Source organism: Mustelus asterias, chromosome 1, assembly GCF_964213995.1.
Source record: "Mustelus asterias chromosome 1, sMusAst1.hap1.1, whole genome shotgun sequence".
NCBI classification, from domain to species: domain Eukaryota; kingdom Metazoa; phylum Chordata; class Chondrichthyes; order Carcharhiniformes; family Triakidae; genus Mustelus; species Mustelus asterias.
Genome location: NC_135801.1, coordinates 131,973,216 through 131,990,097, shown reverse-complemented (window position 1 = coordinate 131,990,097; position 16,882 = coordinate 131,973,216). Strand labels below are relative to the sequence as shown.

The 16,882-nt window shown below is 42.4% G+C and overlaps 1 protein-coding gene across 4 annotated transcripts in view; it reads right to left on the bottom strand.

Annotated features, from left to right (window-relative positions):
- plpp1a (phospholipid phosphatase 1a) overlaps positions 1-16,622 on the bottom strand; it is a 94,185-nt gene extending 77,563 nt beyond the window's left edge. The window contains exon 1 of one of the 4 annotated variants that reach the window (XM_078219161.1): positions 15,847-16,622. In XM_078219161.1, the coding sequence (XP_078075287.1) occupies positions 15,847-15,904 (58 nt within the window). In that variant the 5' untranslated portion in view covers positions 15,905-16,622. Of the gene's footprint in view, positions 1-15,525; positions 15,660-15,846 lie in introns of those variants that run through there. The other 3 variants (XM_078219155.1, XM_078219172.1, XM_078219168.1) reach the window with 3 other exon arrangements.
- Positions 16,623-16,882: the final 260 nt, after the last annotated feature.

Genomic DNA, 16,882 nt, shown 5'->3' with positions numbered 1-16,882 from the left:
CTGGCTGGCCTCTCATCTTCAGCGCATCAAAGCTCTACTGATCTTAACCTAACCCAATACCCAGTTCCACTAAAGTGGCCAACAGTACATGTTCAGCACAAGTTAGTCTCCATCAACAGGGAGGAAAGAATAGAAAATCAATCATCAGGATATCTCTGCCTAACAGAGCTCAGTGACCTATGAGTGGCCATTTATGGATCAGTACAAGAAAATGTCTGTGCCTTTGGCCTGGATATGCCGAGGATCCTTTTTTTCCTTTCTTGTTCTGATGCATCACTCACTCAAGTAATCATATTTCACAGACAACCTCAGAGATTAACTGCTGTCAAGCTACGTGACCCTGTGGGGATTTGACTCCTCCTGAAACCAAATAGCAACACATATTTGATTTGGCACAGGGATAAAGAAAACAATTATACCAGAATGAAAGATTGCATCATTTGAAAGGCCAGTGAGGGGGAAATATTGTCTACCGTGTGTTTAGAAGCTCTGAAACCACTAAAGAGGATATGAGAACCTGAAGAGGTTTAATGTTCTTTCAATTTGAAACAGAAAATAAATAATGTTCAAACCTCTTTCCACATCACATTCTAAACTATGAACAGGAAATAAATGTTTGAGTTGCTCCAGAAGTGCAGTCCTCCGCTGTAAATTTTATTTCAACATTTCTTTGCTTAATGCTTAAATATACATCATCAAACTTATAAAGTGCTGGCCTGTTCCAAATGGCATATGAAAATCACACTGTTCAGGCAATTCTCATGTCGAGACACAGAAGGGATACTACACAGGACAATCTACATCCTCAGCCTTATTACAGATTGCAGAACTTGCTCTTCATAAAGCATCTTATCATGCACGTTGGCTCCCGAAGCTCTGAATTTGTCCTATTCACAGTGGTAGATAGAAATAAATGTATAAGATGACAATGGAGAAACAGCCCTTCCCTCGTCTCTGGGGGTGCCTCAGAAAAATACTTCTCAGTTTTGATTCCTCCTATAACTGAATATCGTGACTAGCATTCTAGGTTTGAGTGAGCTACCAGATAATGATGAGTTCCCGAGAGACCTTGCAATATGACTCAACATCTTCAAACAAAAAGAGAAAAATTGAAATTCATGGAACATAAAAAAGGGCTACTGAGATTAAACGACAGTTGATAAAGGAAAAAGGTTTAATTATACACCTGCATTATGTACTTATGAATAAAGTCGGCATTGTCCCAGTTGACCATAGGCTGCCCTCCCCCTTTGAAGGGGGAGAGCTGACTAGTGGTGATTTAACCGGAAGATCACCACACCTCAGGCAAGGGGCAAGATTGAGAACGTGGGGCCTTCATGAATAACCTCAGCCACTACAGAAATTGAACCCAAGCTGTTGACGACGCTCTGCATCACAAACTAGCTGTCTATCCAACTGGGCTAAACTAAACGTATGCGATTAAGAAGTTATTAGGCCTATGGTTAAACATATTTAATTTTTATCTTTAAAGTTGTCTTTCATAAAAGTTGCAGAATTTAGAGTTAATTCCCAAAGTGCATACAATGTAAAAGCCTTGTAAGAAGTGGTTCCATACCTGTAAGAAATCATTGAGTAGAGCATAGCAAAATGCATGCCAGCAAAAAAGTTTAACACACATGGACGTGTGCAAGAGAACAAAATCATTTTGTGTGGATGCATGCTACATGTGGATTGCGAGGTGTAAAGCCAACACAAAAATGGACACAAAAAGCAATATTATGCAGCATCACCAGATTCACAATTTGGTTAACTTTATAACCTAGAGAAAATTGTGGCAAGTGGCTCCAAATAGAATTGGGTAGGAGGCAATCTCTAAAGATCTTTTTTGTAATTAGGTCCTTAGAAAATAGTTTCAGTAGCAAGATTGGAATTTCCTGTAGGTCTGATTTCATCAGTTAAAGATTTTACCATTGCTTACTTGGACCTAACTTCATAATAATTAAAGGTGCTTGGAGTAACTGAATGAATGATTCTTTTGAAAACATATGAACTGTACCAGAAACCCCAAAAATGCACAAGGTCCCTTTAAAAATGGGCAATAATTCTGTGCTAAGAATACGAAAGGAAAATTAAAAATCTTTCAGTAACCAGAGTTACGGCTGACATCCAGGAATGTGACTATGGTTAGATGTCAATCATTGCACCCAATGACCTGTCTCTGGATGGTGTTCTCAACCATCTTCACCTGCTTCATTAATATGCTTTGCTGTGTCATCAATGTCATCTACCACCTACAAGGACAAGGGCAGCAGAGGTATTGGTACACCACCATCTACAGGCTTCTCTCCAAGCCACACACCATTTTGACTTGGAACTACGTTGTTGTTCCTTCACTGTTGCTTGGTCAAAATCCTGGAACCCTCCTTTAAACACCACATAGACTGCAGCAGTCCAAGAAGGCAGCTCACCACCACCTTCTCGGGGCAATTAGGGATAGGCAATAGATGCTGCCCTAGTCAGTAAGGCCCACATCCGATGAAAGAATCAAAGAAATCCATGCACCTTCCCTTTCCTAAATTTTTATTTTATCTATCTATCCCGTCTTCACTTGAACCTTTCCTGAATCCTATCTGATTTCTCTGGCTTCTCATCCAATGCTAGATCGCGTGACACTACCTACTGGGATTTTGGTAGGAAGCTGACTGATGGCAACACTGGAGGCATAGGACCTGATAGTGAGCACCTCTCCCTTCTTTCTGACCCCAGTCCCTGTAAGGTATGAGTAATAAGTTTGAGTCAAGCAGTAGAAAATGTAGTGGAATGGAACCAGAGAAAAGATGAGTGCATTCTTAGGATATGGAATGTACTGTCTTATGGGTGGTAGAAGCAAACCCAACAACAACTTTCAACAGAGTATTGGAATTTTACCTGAAGTTGGGAACTAATCCGTTTCACTGAAACAGGGCAGGTAACCATCTTTTACCCACATGAATGCTGGTATTCTGCCGATTGCAATGCAGGCATAGCCAGTAAAAGTTGGTTTTCTCTTTTTTGCCAGAATTATAATGCAGGGAATGGACAAAAGCTGTTTACAAGGCGCTGTTCACTGTGGTGAAAGATTGCTCTTTCGAGGAGCCAGCCCAAGCATGATAAGCTGAATCATCTTCTTCCAATAGAATCCAATGATTCTTTTTAAAAAAGAGAGGCAGAGAAAGGGAAACTGGAAAGAAGAAACAATAAACTGCTAGAGAAAGGTTGGGAAGGAAACAAGAATGTGAAACCAATTGAGAGAAGGAGAAAAAGTCGAGAAGCCTGCATTAAAAGATGGGAGATGGGCAGAGTATCAGGCCACAGAAGAGATGTGTGTTTTAATACTTGTACATCGATGAAAAGTCAGACGGGAACAATTTGTTTATTTTGAAATGTTATAAATATTTGTTGACTCAGATTAAAAGAACAGTGTACGTTGGTGATTTGGTTAAGCTTTCTGTGTGATATGATATAATGACTGATTAGAGGGAGTTTGACAAGAACATTGAATTAAGTGTCGATCCTGCCAATTGCTTTCTAGAATCAGTTAAAATAATTTAGTAAATATTAATAATTAGCTGGGCTGGAAAGAAAGGTGGGGGTGTTCTCCTGTAACAGGTTTCCAAATAACTGCGTACATTACAGGTCAGTCTGCTCTCTGCTGTTTATTAAGATCATTAAGTATGCACATAATATCCGCTGCCATTGCCAACTCTGCTTGGGTCTGGCCATCTAAACATGCTGCTTAACATTTTTCCACCATATTTAAGCACAAACTCTCTCCATGCTCAGAAAGGCCAGACTTGCACGACAACAGGTGCCAATGAACAATGAACTCTGAAAACCCAGGTTGGGTTTGCTGTTTTGAACTTGTAAAGAAAGATATATCTGTGAAGAGCAATGCCATGTGGAGACAAGAGTTGCGGGCTGTTCTTGGCTGACAGTTCCTACCCGCTCTCTGTTTTATAATTCTGATGAAAAAGAGAAAATTACTGACATCACATGTATTGTAGCTGGCAGCAAACCCAATTAAGCAAAGGATGGCTACCTGTGGGCAGTTGCTTCAGTGAAACAGGATTAACTCCTAATCCAGAGTAAACATGCTTTTGCATGCAAAGATTGTGCCGCTATCACATAACACGGCTTGCTCTTTTCACTCAAACAGAAGCCACACAACAGCTAGCACTCAAATCCTTTCAACACTTAAGGAAAGTATAGATCAGAGAGGCTTCCAGTCTGTATGGTCTGTTTTTTCCTTTTGGAGCTGGAGTGAACAAACAGCAACTCAATATTTCAAACACAGAATAGGATACCAAAGGAGCCAACCCATTAGTAAACCTGCTTTTGCAGAGCAGCCCATTTTGATTAATCGTTTATCTGTTGGTGTGTCAGGCTGTTGACATTGGGATCTCATCCACAGTTCTTGAAAAATGAAACAGGTTAGGCTATGAGCACTACAGTTGACCTTTGCTACAATAACTACAAAATAAAACAGGTAAGTTGTTCAATGTGCAGTGCCACGTTTGCACCCAATCCTGCACATTCCAAATTCAACACAGCTGCAACACGAGAATCACTGACTCAAGACAATAAAGATGGAAGAAAAGCGAAGTGGTTTGCCAGAGAGTAAAATGAACTGCAAAATGGGACAATGGGTAACAGAAAATGCAGAAATCTGCATTTCCCTAATTTCCCTTTGGGTCAACCCAAAGCACGTGAACTGTAGCGATTCAAGATGGCAGCTCACGACCGCCTTCTCAAGGGCAACTAGGGATGGGCGATAAATGCTGGCCAGCATTCATTCATTCCCATGAATGAATTTTTTAAAATGGCACTTTCTAAAGAGAAAAAAAGGTTGAATGTTTTTGGATGTAAACTCTTCATAAGTACACAGATTTTTCTTTTCACATGCTGAGAAACGTCTTGTATTTCCAGAAATCACTGTTTTTATACGTCACAAGGCGCACTCCAGGAAACACAAGCAAGAGAGAAGTGTCAGAGCTGCTTTAGCAAAATCCTCAGAGCAATTCCCAACTTCTCCCGCAGCTAGGAATGATGTTCAAACTTAGAAAGCCTAATTGAGGAAGAAAATAATCTCAGGTGAACTTTGCTTTCTCCAGATATAGGGGAAAAAAAATCTAATTTCAATCGAAAATCTACCAATTCTGACTGATATTGAAAGAAATCTAATTCGTTGATAGTATCTTACAGAAAAAGGCCATCCAGCTCATTGTGCCTGTGTTGGCTCCTTAAAAGATTTATCAAATTAGTTCCACTCGTAGCTCTTTAAATATTCCCTTTCCAATTATATATCCTTTTTGAAAGTACCCACTCAATACGCTTTCATGTTTTCAGGCAGTGCATTCCAGAACTCAAAAATTCACTGCAGAAATCTTGGGGGTGATTTTCAGGCCTTGTTGCACCTGGCACACATCGTGCCATCTGGCCATGCCCACCTGGCAGTGCCAGTTGGACACTGCCAGTGTACCAGGGGCAGTACAAACGGGGTTGGGGGGGTGGTTGTGCTATGATGGAAGGGGCCGTGACAGAATGGGATATGTCGGGGGTCATGAAGGGGAACCCATTGGAATGGCCCCAATGCCGGCACTCCGTGTCGGAGAGCGAGTAGGGAAACATGCCGCCAATGGGGGGCCGGGGGGGGGGGGGGGGGGGGGGGGGGGGGGGATTGGGGGCGGTCCCGATGTCCATGGGGGGGTGGGGGGGGGTTTGAGAGGAGGGTCTCCCAGTGCGCTGATTGGTGCCCTTGCAAAATGCCACCTAATCACTTTGCATTCGGGCTCACCAGCGTGTTTAGGCCCCGACCTTCCCAGAACCGGCATGCAACTCACCACTCTCCCAAAAAATGACTTGAGTATGGGAACAACCAAAGTTCAATCAGTCCAGTTTTCTTGCCGTTACAATACTAAGTAATTTTTTTGGGTTAAATTGCGGCCATTGTTTTCCTCGACTGAAATTTTCTGATCTTACCCGCAGCTGAGATTCTTCTATCCCACTGCAGTGAATGAAGTTTTGGCTGAGCACCAAATACTCCGTTCTCACTGGCAGTGGTGTTAGAATGTACGAGAGTGGAGAATTCTGACTCTCATTCCTCCCATGTTACTTTTGCCAATGATCTTGTATATTTATCCTCTGGTTATCAACCCTCCCACCGCATGAAAAAGTTTCTCCCAATTGACTACATCAAAACTTTTTATTTTTAAATTGAATATTTCTATTACATCTCCCATTAACCTCCCTTCTACAAGAACAATCCTAGATTCTCTAGTCTTTTCATGTAACTGAAGTGCCTCATCCCGGGTGCTTTTCCAGCAAATCTTATCTGCATCCTCTCAAAGGCCTTTACATCTTTCCTAAAATGCAGTGTCCAGAATTTAACACAATAATCTATAGCAGAAGCCAAACAGTGATTTTTAAAAAAATTAATTCATGGGATGTGGGCGTCACTGGCTGGGCCGGCATTTATTGCCCATCCCCAGTTTCCCTCGAGAAGGTGGTGGTGAGCTGCCTTCTTGAACTGCTACAGTCCTGCTGCTGCTGTGGAGTGGGTATAGCCACAGTGTTATTAGCGTGGGAATTCTAGGAATTTGACCAAGTGACGGTGAAGGAATGGCGATATATTTCCAAATCAGGATGGTGAGTGGCACGGAGAGCAACTTGCAGGTGGTGGCATTTCCATGCATCTGCTGTCCTTGTGCTTCTAAATGCTAGTATTCATAGGTTTGGCAGGCATTGCTTAAGGAGCCTTGGTGAGTTCATGCAGTGCATCTTATAGATGGTACACACTGCTGCTACTGCGCATCGGTGGTGGAGGGATTGCATGTTTGTAGAGGAGGCGCCAATCAAGCAGGCTGCTTTGTCTTTGATGGTGTCAAGCTTCTTGACTGAGGTTGAAGCTGCACTCAACATCACAGTCCTGACTTGTGCCTTAAGGACAGGCTTTGGGGACTCAGGAGGTCAGCTACGGGCCACAAGATTCCTAGCCACTGACCTGCTGCTGTAGCCAGTGTTTATATGGCTAGTCCAGTTGAGTTTCTGGTCAATGTAACCCCCGGATGTTGACAAGAGGGGTTCAGTAATGGTAATGCCACTGAATGTCAAGGGGGTGATGGTTAGATTCTCTCTTGTTGGAGGTGGTAATGATTTATAAAAGGTTCAGTTTAACTTACTTGCTTTTATATTCTATCCCTCATCTTACAAAGCCAGGGATTCTCTATGGCTAGGTTTTAATATAAACAGCTTTATCGAGGTATCCTGTGAAGATTTGTGTAGATGAACTCCTCGGTCTATTTGTTCCTGCATATTCTTTATAATTGTACAATTTAGTTTATATTGCTTCTGCTCAAACTTGCCCCCCGCCACCCCCACCCCAGAGATAATTTCAGTCCTTTGCATTAAATTCCATCTGCCATGTGTCCATTTCACCAGTCTATATTCCACTGAAGCTTGCTACTATCCTGTTAACTATATTCCCAAACTTCATCTTTTAAGCAAACTTTGAAAGTTTATCTTTTGGGCCCAGATTCCGGTATTAACAAAGATGAAAAAAGCTGTAGCCCTATTACCTACCACTGGGGGATACCACTGTATATGTTTTTTTTTCCCAGTCCGATAAACAACTGTTCTCAGCTTTGGGGCTTGTAGCCAATTTGGTATCCACACTGCCCCTTTAATCCCATGGGCTTCAATTTTGTTGAGTAACTAGAGACTGTGGTTTTAAGACATCCCATTGAGGGAACATCAAACATAATATGAAATATTTGGGAAAAGCCTGTTTATTGAACTGAAATGCAAGGATGTCCTGTCTGCTCCCAAAAGACATTACTGGTGAGGCACCAAGCACTTAAAGAAAAGTCTGTGCTGGTTCCCAGCCATACTGCCAACCTCTTGTTTTCCTCTCAGGTTTGATAAGGACCCATCCTCACTACCCGTAAACACTGACAAATAAAACATGAATCTGAATGCAAATGTTATTTTTTCCGTTAAGTTGCTTTCTCACAGTACTGCCTGTCTGGCTTGGGCGAGACCCCCCCCCAAACTTTTTTTAAAATCAATTTACAGGATCGCTGGCTAGAGCAGCATTCATTGCCAATCACTAGTTGCACTTGAAAAGGTGGCGGTCAGCTGCCCCCATGAATCGCCACAGTCCCCAAGGTGACCTCTGGTCCCTGGCTCCCATTCAGCATCCCCTCATGCAAATAAAAAGCAAAATACTGCGGATACTGGAAATCTGAAATAAAAACAGAAAATGCTGGATAGACTCAGCAGGTCTGGCAGCAACTGTGGAGAGCGAAACAGAGTTAACGTTTCGGGACTCAAATCACAGGGTTTTACCTTCAGGCATAGGTGATTGAAATTTCCAGGAAACTTAGTACAAGTTGCCAACAGTAAGATTGGGATAATTTTTGATGTAATACATAAAATGTTGCCAGTTACACTATTACAAGAACTTTGTGTTTTGTGTTATTTCAATGCTGTCTAATTTATATTGCACCACAAAGTGAGTTGTCTTTTAGCGTCACAAGTAGGCTTCCATTAACACTGCAATGAAGTTACTATGAAAACCCCCCAGTCGCCACACACACTCCCGCACCTATTCAGGTACACTGAGGAAGGATTTAGCATGGCTAATGCACCTAATCAGCATGTCTTTTGGACCGTGGGAGGAAACTGGAACATCCGGAAGAAACTCACGCCGACACGGGGAGAACATGCAGACCCCACACAGACAGTGACCCAAGCTGGGAATTGAACCCGGGTCCCTGGCGCTGTGAAGCAGCAGTGCTGACCACTGTGCCACCACGCCGCCCAGTTTCGAAGTATCTTTGCGACATCATCACAATCTGTTTAAGTTCTCATCTCAAAAACGTAGCTGAAAGTGGGGCTTTATAAACAGATAATGGTGATTTGTTAATGAAAATAACGAATTAGCACTATGTTAAATAATTACTTTGTTTCAGTATTTACAGTGAAGGAAGAGGATAGCATGCTGGACTCCCCAAGGAAACTAACTTTAATTTCAGGATGCAGCTCAGCATGTAACATGTGAGCAAATTAACGTTGATGAAAAAGCTACTGCTAAAAATTGAGAAAGTTCCCAGGATCAAATGGTTTCCACCCCAGAGTTTTAAAGTAAATGCTCTAACTATAATCTTTCGAATTTCTATCAATCCAGAAAACATTCATATCGATTGGAAAATTTCACATCATTCCACTTTTTCAGAAATGCGAGAGAACAAAACCAGGGAATTACAGACCAGTTAATTTAACATCTGTGATCAGGCAAGTACGAGACACTAAAATCAAGGATACAGCATCTGAATACCTTAAACATTTTCAGCTGATCCGAGACAACCAGTGTGTATCTGTAAAAGGCCTGATGAACCCAATTGATTTTTTTGAAAAGATGACAGTAAACAGGAATGTCTATGGATTTTGTGGGCTCCCAGAAAACATTCATTAAAGTCCCTCATGAGAAACTGTTGGCTATATTTGAAATTCAAGGGATTGGTGGTAACTTATTGACTTGATCAGGAAACTGGCTGAGTGACAGGTGACAGCAAGTGGGGATAATGTGCAGGTACCCATATGGCAGTATGTGGCTAGTGATGAAGTGAGGGGCGGCATGGTGGCGCAGTGGTTAGCACTGCTGCCTCACAGCGTCAAGGACCCGGGTTCAATTCCTGGCTTGGGTCACTGTCTGTGCGGAGTCTGCACGTTCTCCCCATGTCTGCGTGGGCTTCTTATGGGTGCTCTGGTTTCTTCCCCCAGCAGTCATGATGTGGAGATGCTGGCGTTGGACTGGGGTAAACACAGTAAGAAGTCTAACAACACCAGGTTAAAGTCCAACAGGTTTATTTGGTAGCAAATGCCACTAGCTTTCGGAGCGTGCTGCTCCTTCGTCAGGTGGACACTTCTGTGTCTCTGTATGCCCTGTTTGTGAGCACATCTCCCACTCCACCTGACGAAGGAGCAGCACGCTCCGAAAGCTAGTGGCATTTGCCACCAAATAAACCTGTTGGACTTTAACCTGGTGTTGTAAGACTTCTTACTGTGCTCTTCCCCCAGTCCAGGGGCGTGCTGGTTAGGTGCATTGGCCATGCTAAATTCTCCCTCAATGGATCCAAAAAGGTGCCAGAGTTTGATGACTAGGGGATTTTCACAGTAACTTCATTGCAGTGTTAATATAAACCTATTTATGACACTAATAAATAAAGTTTAAAAACTTTAAACATAAGGTAACTGTGATGGGGCTGCAAATGTTCACTGCATTTATTAACAAATTAAGTTACAGGATAAAAAACCATATACCCCAGTTTGCTGATGACGCAAATATAGTTCATATTGTAAGCAGTGTGGATGGAAGCATAAAATTACAAAGAAATGTTAACAAATTAAGTGAATAGGCAAAACCGTGGCAAATAGAATCTAGTGTAGGATAGCGCAGAATGAATGGTGAAAGGCTAGAAACAGTGAGCCGGGTCATGCTTGCAAATCTCAGAACATATAAAATATTAGATGTGGTTGTGATTGAACAGCACTTGCTGAATAATCCAGAGTATGCCAAGAATTACACTACCATAAGGTTTAGGTTGGTTATGGAAAAGGACTAAGAACAATCCAAAGTAAAAATAAGTAACTCAAAAGAAAGCCAATTTAAATGGGAAAAACAATGGATCTGGGGCAGATAAATTGGAATCAATGTTTGACAGGCAAAACAGTAATTGAACAGTAAGCTTTAAAGACGAGAATAGTTTAAGGTTATCTGTCGGGCTCGTCGTGTGGCTGAATTATGCTTATTTGCAGTTACACATATTCATTCACAGGACCTGTGCTCTGCAGGAAGAGGGATCGTTCCCAGCATCACACTTTTTTTGAATTAAACTAAAGCATGGTGGGGATGGGCAATAGTTCCCTATTCTCCACGGCAATGTCTTGACCAATCAGAATCAACTTGGCAACCAATCAGCACCCTTTTCTCATGCAGTAACCACTGTTGTTCCCTTTGAAATTTGGCATTCTTGCATCTGTCCAAATAAATGCAAAACAAAAAGCTTTGACAACATGTCTCATTTTTCAGCAATACCCAAATGTTTAGTTTTCATTTTCGTCAATCTGGCAAAAGATCAGTCTTTATTTTCCACAGAACTGAACCTAAAACTTTGTTGGTTGTGACAGTTACAGCTCACTAAATATTTTAGCAGAGTGAAAGTAGAAGATATGACAGGCCATTTTCACCCAAGAGTCTTTGCTGAGAGTTCTATGGACATCAGAACTACTTTATGGACAACATTCCCCATCAAGACCCGAGACGGGTGGTTGAGTTGCAATGTACAAATGGAAAAATACTGCAGATCTCTGTCACAATTCCACAAAAAAAAGTATATTGATCATAAGGAAAGAAGGAAATTTGATTTCCACTTTCTGTCGAAGTTCCCATTTGAGCTATTCTTCAGCAAAAGAAATGTGTGGACAGTATGGCAGATCCAGTCCTGGTTAAATATATCTGCTGTAGGAACTAATTGCTATGCTCTATACTACAACAATTGTAGAATCAAAATCTACAATTAGTACAGCAGGGCGTCTCCAGAACAGACATGAATTCAATTTCATGGAGATAGCGACATTTAATATGTTTCCCTAAATGTCGTGCATCAGTCTGTAAACATGCCATTTTGTGTGTTGATTAATGCATTGGGCTGTGGGAATATCTGATTAAAATTAGAGTCCAGAAATATAACAAGAAGTACTAACAGAGATGACTGAATGTTGTGTAGAGTATAAAGAGAGCCTTGCACTGTTCAGTTTATCCTGCTTTGAAATCAAACAGTCAGATTAGAAGGCTGGACAGATATTTTGGAGATTAGTACAATTTTGTTTTCCAGAATTTTTCCCCGGGAGATATGATGGGTTGTGCTAATTAAAAAGGATGGCTTATTTTGTGACAAGTAGCATATCTGATGGACCAAATAACATTTCCCATGTAAATAATAAAGCAAGAACAAAAGCAGTGAGTCAGAATGGGTGGCCAAGAAAAAACAGGCTGGTTGTGCTGGAGGCCCCTGAGTATATCTCCTTCTCCAGCCAGTATTCAGTTTGGAGTACTGATGACAATGATGGATCGTCTGGGGGTGCATCCTGAGCCAAGTCCTGGAGTTTCTAGAGTGTGTTCAGGAAATTTGCCTACAACAGTACGCTTCCAGTCCAATAAGAAAGGGACATTGCCAGACCTGGTTCCTGGGAATGAGGTGGGTCAAATGGATTAGGTTTCAATAAGAGAACATTAAAAGAACAGTGATCATTGTATCATACGGTTTAGGTTGATTATGGAAAAGGACGAAGAACAATCCAGAGTAAAAATAATTAACTTGAGGAAAGACAACTTAAATGGGGTAACAATGGATCTGGGGCAGATAAATTGGAATCAATGATTGACAGGCAAAACAGTAACTGAACAGCTTTAAAGAGGAGAATGGTTTGGGCACAGTCAAGATGCATTCCCATTAAGGGGAAAGGTAGGGCAAACAATCCAGACCTCCCTGGATGAAAGATATAGGGATTTAGATTAAGATGTCAGATAGATCGTACAACCAGAACCAGGCCGAAGATACAATTGCTCACAGTGACCCAAGGCTGGAATTGCACTGAGGGGCAGCAATGCTAACCACTGTGCCAGCGTACCACCTCATCTGGTCCTGCTGCCTTATCAACTTGAAATACAGACAGCGTAATCATTACGTGCAAATCTCCTTTGTTTGTCCTTAATTGACCTCATTCCTTTCATAAACCTTTTTATATACCTATAGTAAACTTTTCAAGTTAGTTTCCAATCTCTTTTCCTACTCTGTTTGCTTCTCACTGCTTTTTCACTTCCCCTTTGAACCTCTGTCCACAATCCCTTACATCACTTTGCTAATGATTGGGAATAGACTGATGGGCAGTAATTGGCAAGTTTGGATTTTCTGTGAACCGGACATAACTGGGTAATTTTCCAGATTGCCAGGTAGATGCAGCTGTATTGGAACAGCTTGATGAACCATCTTCTCCAGGTCTTGTCACCTGGAGTTATTCAATCCATCACATAACTTCCCAGCTGCTGTGATTGGTATGGACCTCACCTCCAATTTTGAGCTGTTCCCTTCAATTTAATATTCATGAATAATAGGAAACTTGGAAGCATTGTGAATAGTGAGGAAAATGTTGAACTCCAAAAGGACAGGGAGGTTGGTGGAATGGATGGACAAGTGGCAGATGAAGTTCAATGAAGAGAAATGTGAAACAATTCATTTTGGTAAGGTGAACATGGAGAGCCAATATAAAATAAAGGGTATAATTCTAAAGGGGGTGCAAGAGCAGAAGAGACGCAAGTGTACATGTGCATAAGTCATTGAAGGTGGTAGGACTGGTTGAGAGTGTGGTTAATAAAGCATACACTATCCTACCTTTCATTAATAGGGCCATAGAATACAAGAGCAAGAAGCTTAGCTTAAACTTGTATACAACACTGGTTCGGCCTCATCTGGAGTATGGTGTCCATTCTGCATGCCACACTTCAGGAAAGATGTGAAGGCATTAATTAGACAGAGTGTAGAAAAGATTGTGAATAATTCCAGGGGTGAGGAACCTCAAATTACATCGATTGGGGAAGTTGGGACTGTTTTCCTTAGAGAAAAGAAAGTAAGAGGAGATTTGATAGAAGTATTCAAAATCATGAGAGGTCTGCATTGAGTAGATAGGAAGAAACTGGTGAAAGTGAAAAGATTGAGAACCAGGGGGCACAGATCTAAGGTAATTGGCAAAAGAAACAATGGAGACATGAGGAAAAAACGTTTTCATGCAGAGAGTGGTTGAGGTCTGGAATGCCATGCCTGAGTGTGTGGTGGAGTCAGTTCAATCAAGGCATTTAAGAGCGAATGGGATTATTTGTAAAGGAAGACTGTGCAAGGCAACTGGGAGAAGGCCAGGGAGTGGCACCCTTTCAGAGATTGTGCAGACACGATGGGCCAAATGGCCTTCCTCTGTGCTGTAACCATTCCGTGACTCTGAGTGGCCTGAAACTAGTCATTTACGAGAGTGATGGAAATGGAGCCGATAAGTGATTTAAAAGGAAATTAGATGGGCACTTAAGGGAAATAAACTTGTCCGGCTATGGGGATCGAGACTGACTTTTGCTCCATGGAGAGCCGGCACACACTTATTAGATCAAATGACCTCCTCCTGTACCAGAATGACTCTGTCTTGCAAAAGAATCTGGCATCTAATTGATGCATTCTGCAATCCAACAATCAATATATCAGGATCAAGAGGTGAATCGATCTCCTGCTACCCTTTCTGAGTCAATATGCACCATTTTATAATCTGCACTTTAAATTTGAGTCGGTGAGTCATATCAGGAAGTACACAAACTGACTGTGCGTTTCCTACAATACAACTGTGACCGAAAAACTCAGTGATTTCAAAAGATACAGCTGCAAAGAGCTTGGAGACGTCTGGTGGTCGTGAAAAACGCTATATAAATGCCAGCTTTTTTATTCTTCAAATGGCTTTGTCTGAAACAACTTTATCTTTGTCATTACCGTCCTAGAAATAACTAACTGTTAGAATGAAAACAGCTCTCCCCGGCTCAATTTCCAAGACCTTAAGCAAGTGTTAAAATAATTATGTTACCAGAAATAAACGTTTGCGTATATTACCAGGTTTGAACAGACGACTGAATAAGGAAGGCAAAACTTTGGTCAAAGAGCTGAAACTGTTACCATATGTGAAGTTCAGTCTGATTTGATGCAAACCTTTCTCTGCCTTTGAAAGAGTAAAGCCCACTAAATTGTTTATGAACTGCTTACTGTATCTAAAACTGTTTTACAGGGATTTAAGAACAGCCGTTCATATTACTATGCTGATAGCTGCTTTGGTTCGTTGTCAATGATCCACGTTCAAAATATGAATTACATCTATTCCTTGTTCGGTAACATTGTAGTAAATCATAATTCAAGTCCGCTGCTTCTCTGAAACAACGTAAGAAGTCTCACAACACCAGGTTAAAGTCCAACAGGTTTATTATTATGTTATTATATTATTAAATAAACCTGTTCGACTTTAACCTGGTGTTGTGAGACTTCTTACTGTGCTTACCCCAGTCCAACGCCGGCATCTCCACATCTCTGAAACAAATCAGCTAAATATTTTTAAATCTAATTTGGGGCAATTAAATAATTAATTTACTTGTCCTCCTTTTGTTGGTTTTTTGCATAGTCACACGAACCAATTAGTGTCCCTTTCTTTTGACACTGACAGCTTTGCCTTGGAGATGGGACGTGAGGAATGGCGAAGGGACTAACTGGAGAACGAAAAAAATAAAAAGCTCGAGTCAACAACATAAGTAAGGCTGGCCAAGGGCTGTGTAAGTGACTGACTGCGGAGACCGCCTGGATCAAATTAACCGACCAGTTCCCTGTATGATTACAACAGCAAAAAAAAACTCGTCCAGCTAATGCTTATTTGTCAGCAATGGCTCACCGTATGTTGAAGTAATAAGATCTTATTCCCGCAGAGGAATCGCGTGCCAGGACAAGCTCGTACTGTTTAGTGTTTACATTCTAATCAGAGGGTGAAGCCACATCTGTCCTTCCTTCACCTTGTCTCCTACCATCACATTCATTGTGTTCAGGGAAGCAAAACACGTCCCGGTAACCCAGGGATAAGTGAAAATACACATCGCAAGTTCGTTATTTAAAAATGTACAGACACATAAACAAACAAAAGAAAGCTGCATGCAAGGAAACCAGTCTGTTTCCTCAAAAATGTACATAATAGATACATAGTTGTATATAAACTCACCCAGTATAATGCATATTATATCCAAGCAAACATAGGGGATCCTCTGCCTGTCAAACATCTTCCTCCTGTTTTCCTTGTATGTCGAAGGGGAGACAGTAGCTATTTTCCTTGCAGCCAGTTCGCTCTGTGGAAGTAATCTTTTGAAGTTTGCTTGGTTTTGTCTGCGGCACGATCTCGCTCTGGGGTGTGTGCGCGTGTGGGAGGAGGAAGAGGGAGAGTGCCGGTTTAAAAGGACGCCTGGCAAGCAGCGAGCACCAGCAGAGTGTGCGAACCGTCGGAGGACCAGGCTAAACGAAGACTAATGGCGGACACGGGGCTGCCCCGCTTGCAGCTCAACAAAGGAGATGGGAGGCGGCGGGTGGAGATGTGAGGAATCCTGGATGCTCCCCTTTCACTGCAGGCACAGAAAGCGCTGCAAACTCCCCACCCACCCCCCCCCCCCAAAAATCAATCAGTCTGGTCTCCTCTCCCTTGCTCGGTGACCCTCCCTCTACCCGGTCCCCGGGCCGAACGCGCGTGAAGGAGGGACTTAGAATCCCGTGTCAGGCGGCAGCAGCATGTCACAATGGGAACAATGAGAGTCGGAGACCCCAGCCCGCTCGCGCCTCCCGGACCCCAGCCCGCTCGTACCCCCCGGGCCAGCCTCACACACACACACAGGGCTGCTTTGCCAAAGCGACGCCTCCCCCGCAAACACGTCAGCGCCAACCCCAGCACAAGCCCAGGCAGTCCAGCTGCAGCACACTGTCAAGCAGCAATGCCAATCCCTCTCTCCTTACCCAATGCACTCGCGCGTCAGGCACCTGACACCAAAATATCCGTCACCAATTTGCACCGTGACTCACTACACAGCTCTTGAGGACCAGACAATATTTTGCAATAGGGCCTCGCTCAACATTGCAGAATATTGAGCACAATATCAGTCATCCCGAAATATCCAAACTAACGTCAATCATATCGATGCCTCATCAACTTATGGGCATTATATGTAAAGAGCTGGATCTCCGCCCTGGTCAACATGTAGTGAGCAACATCT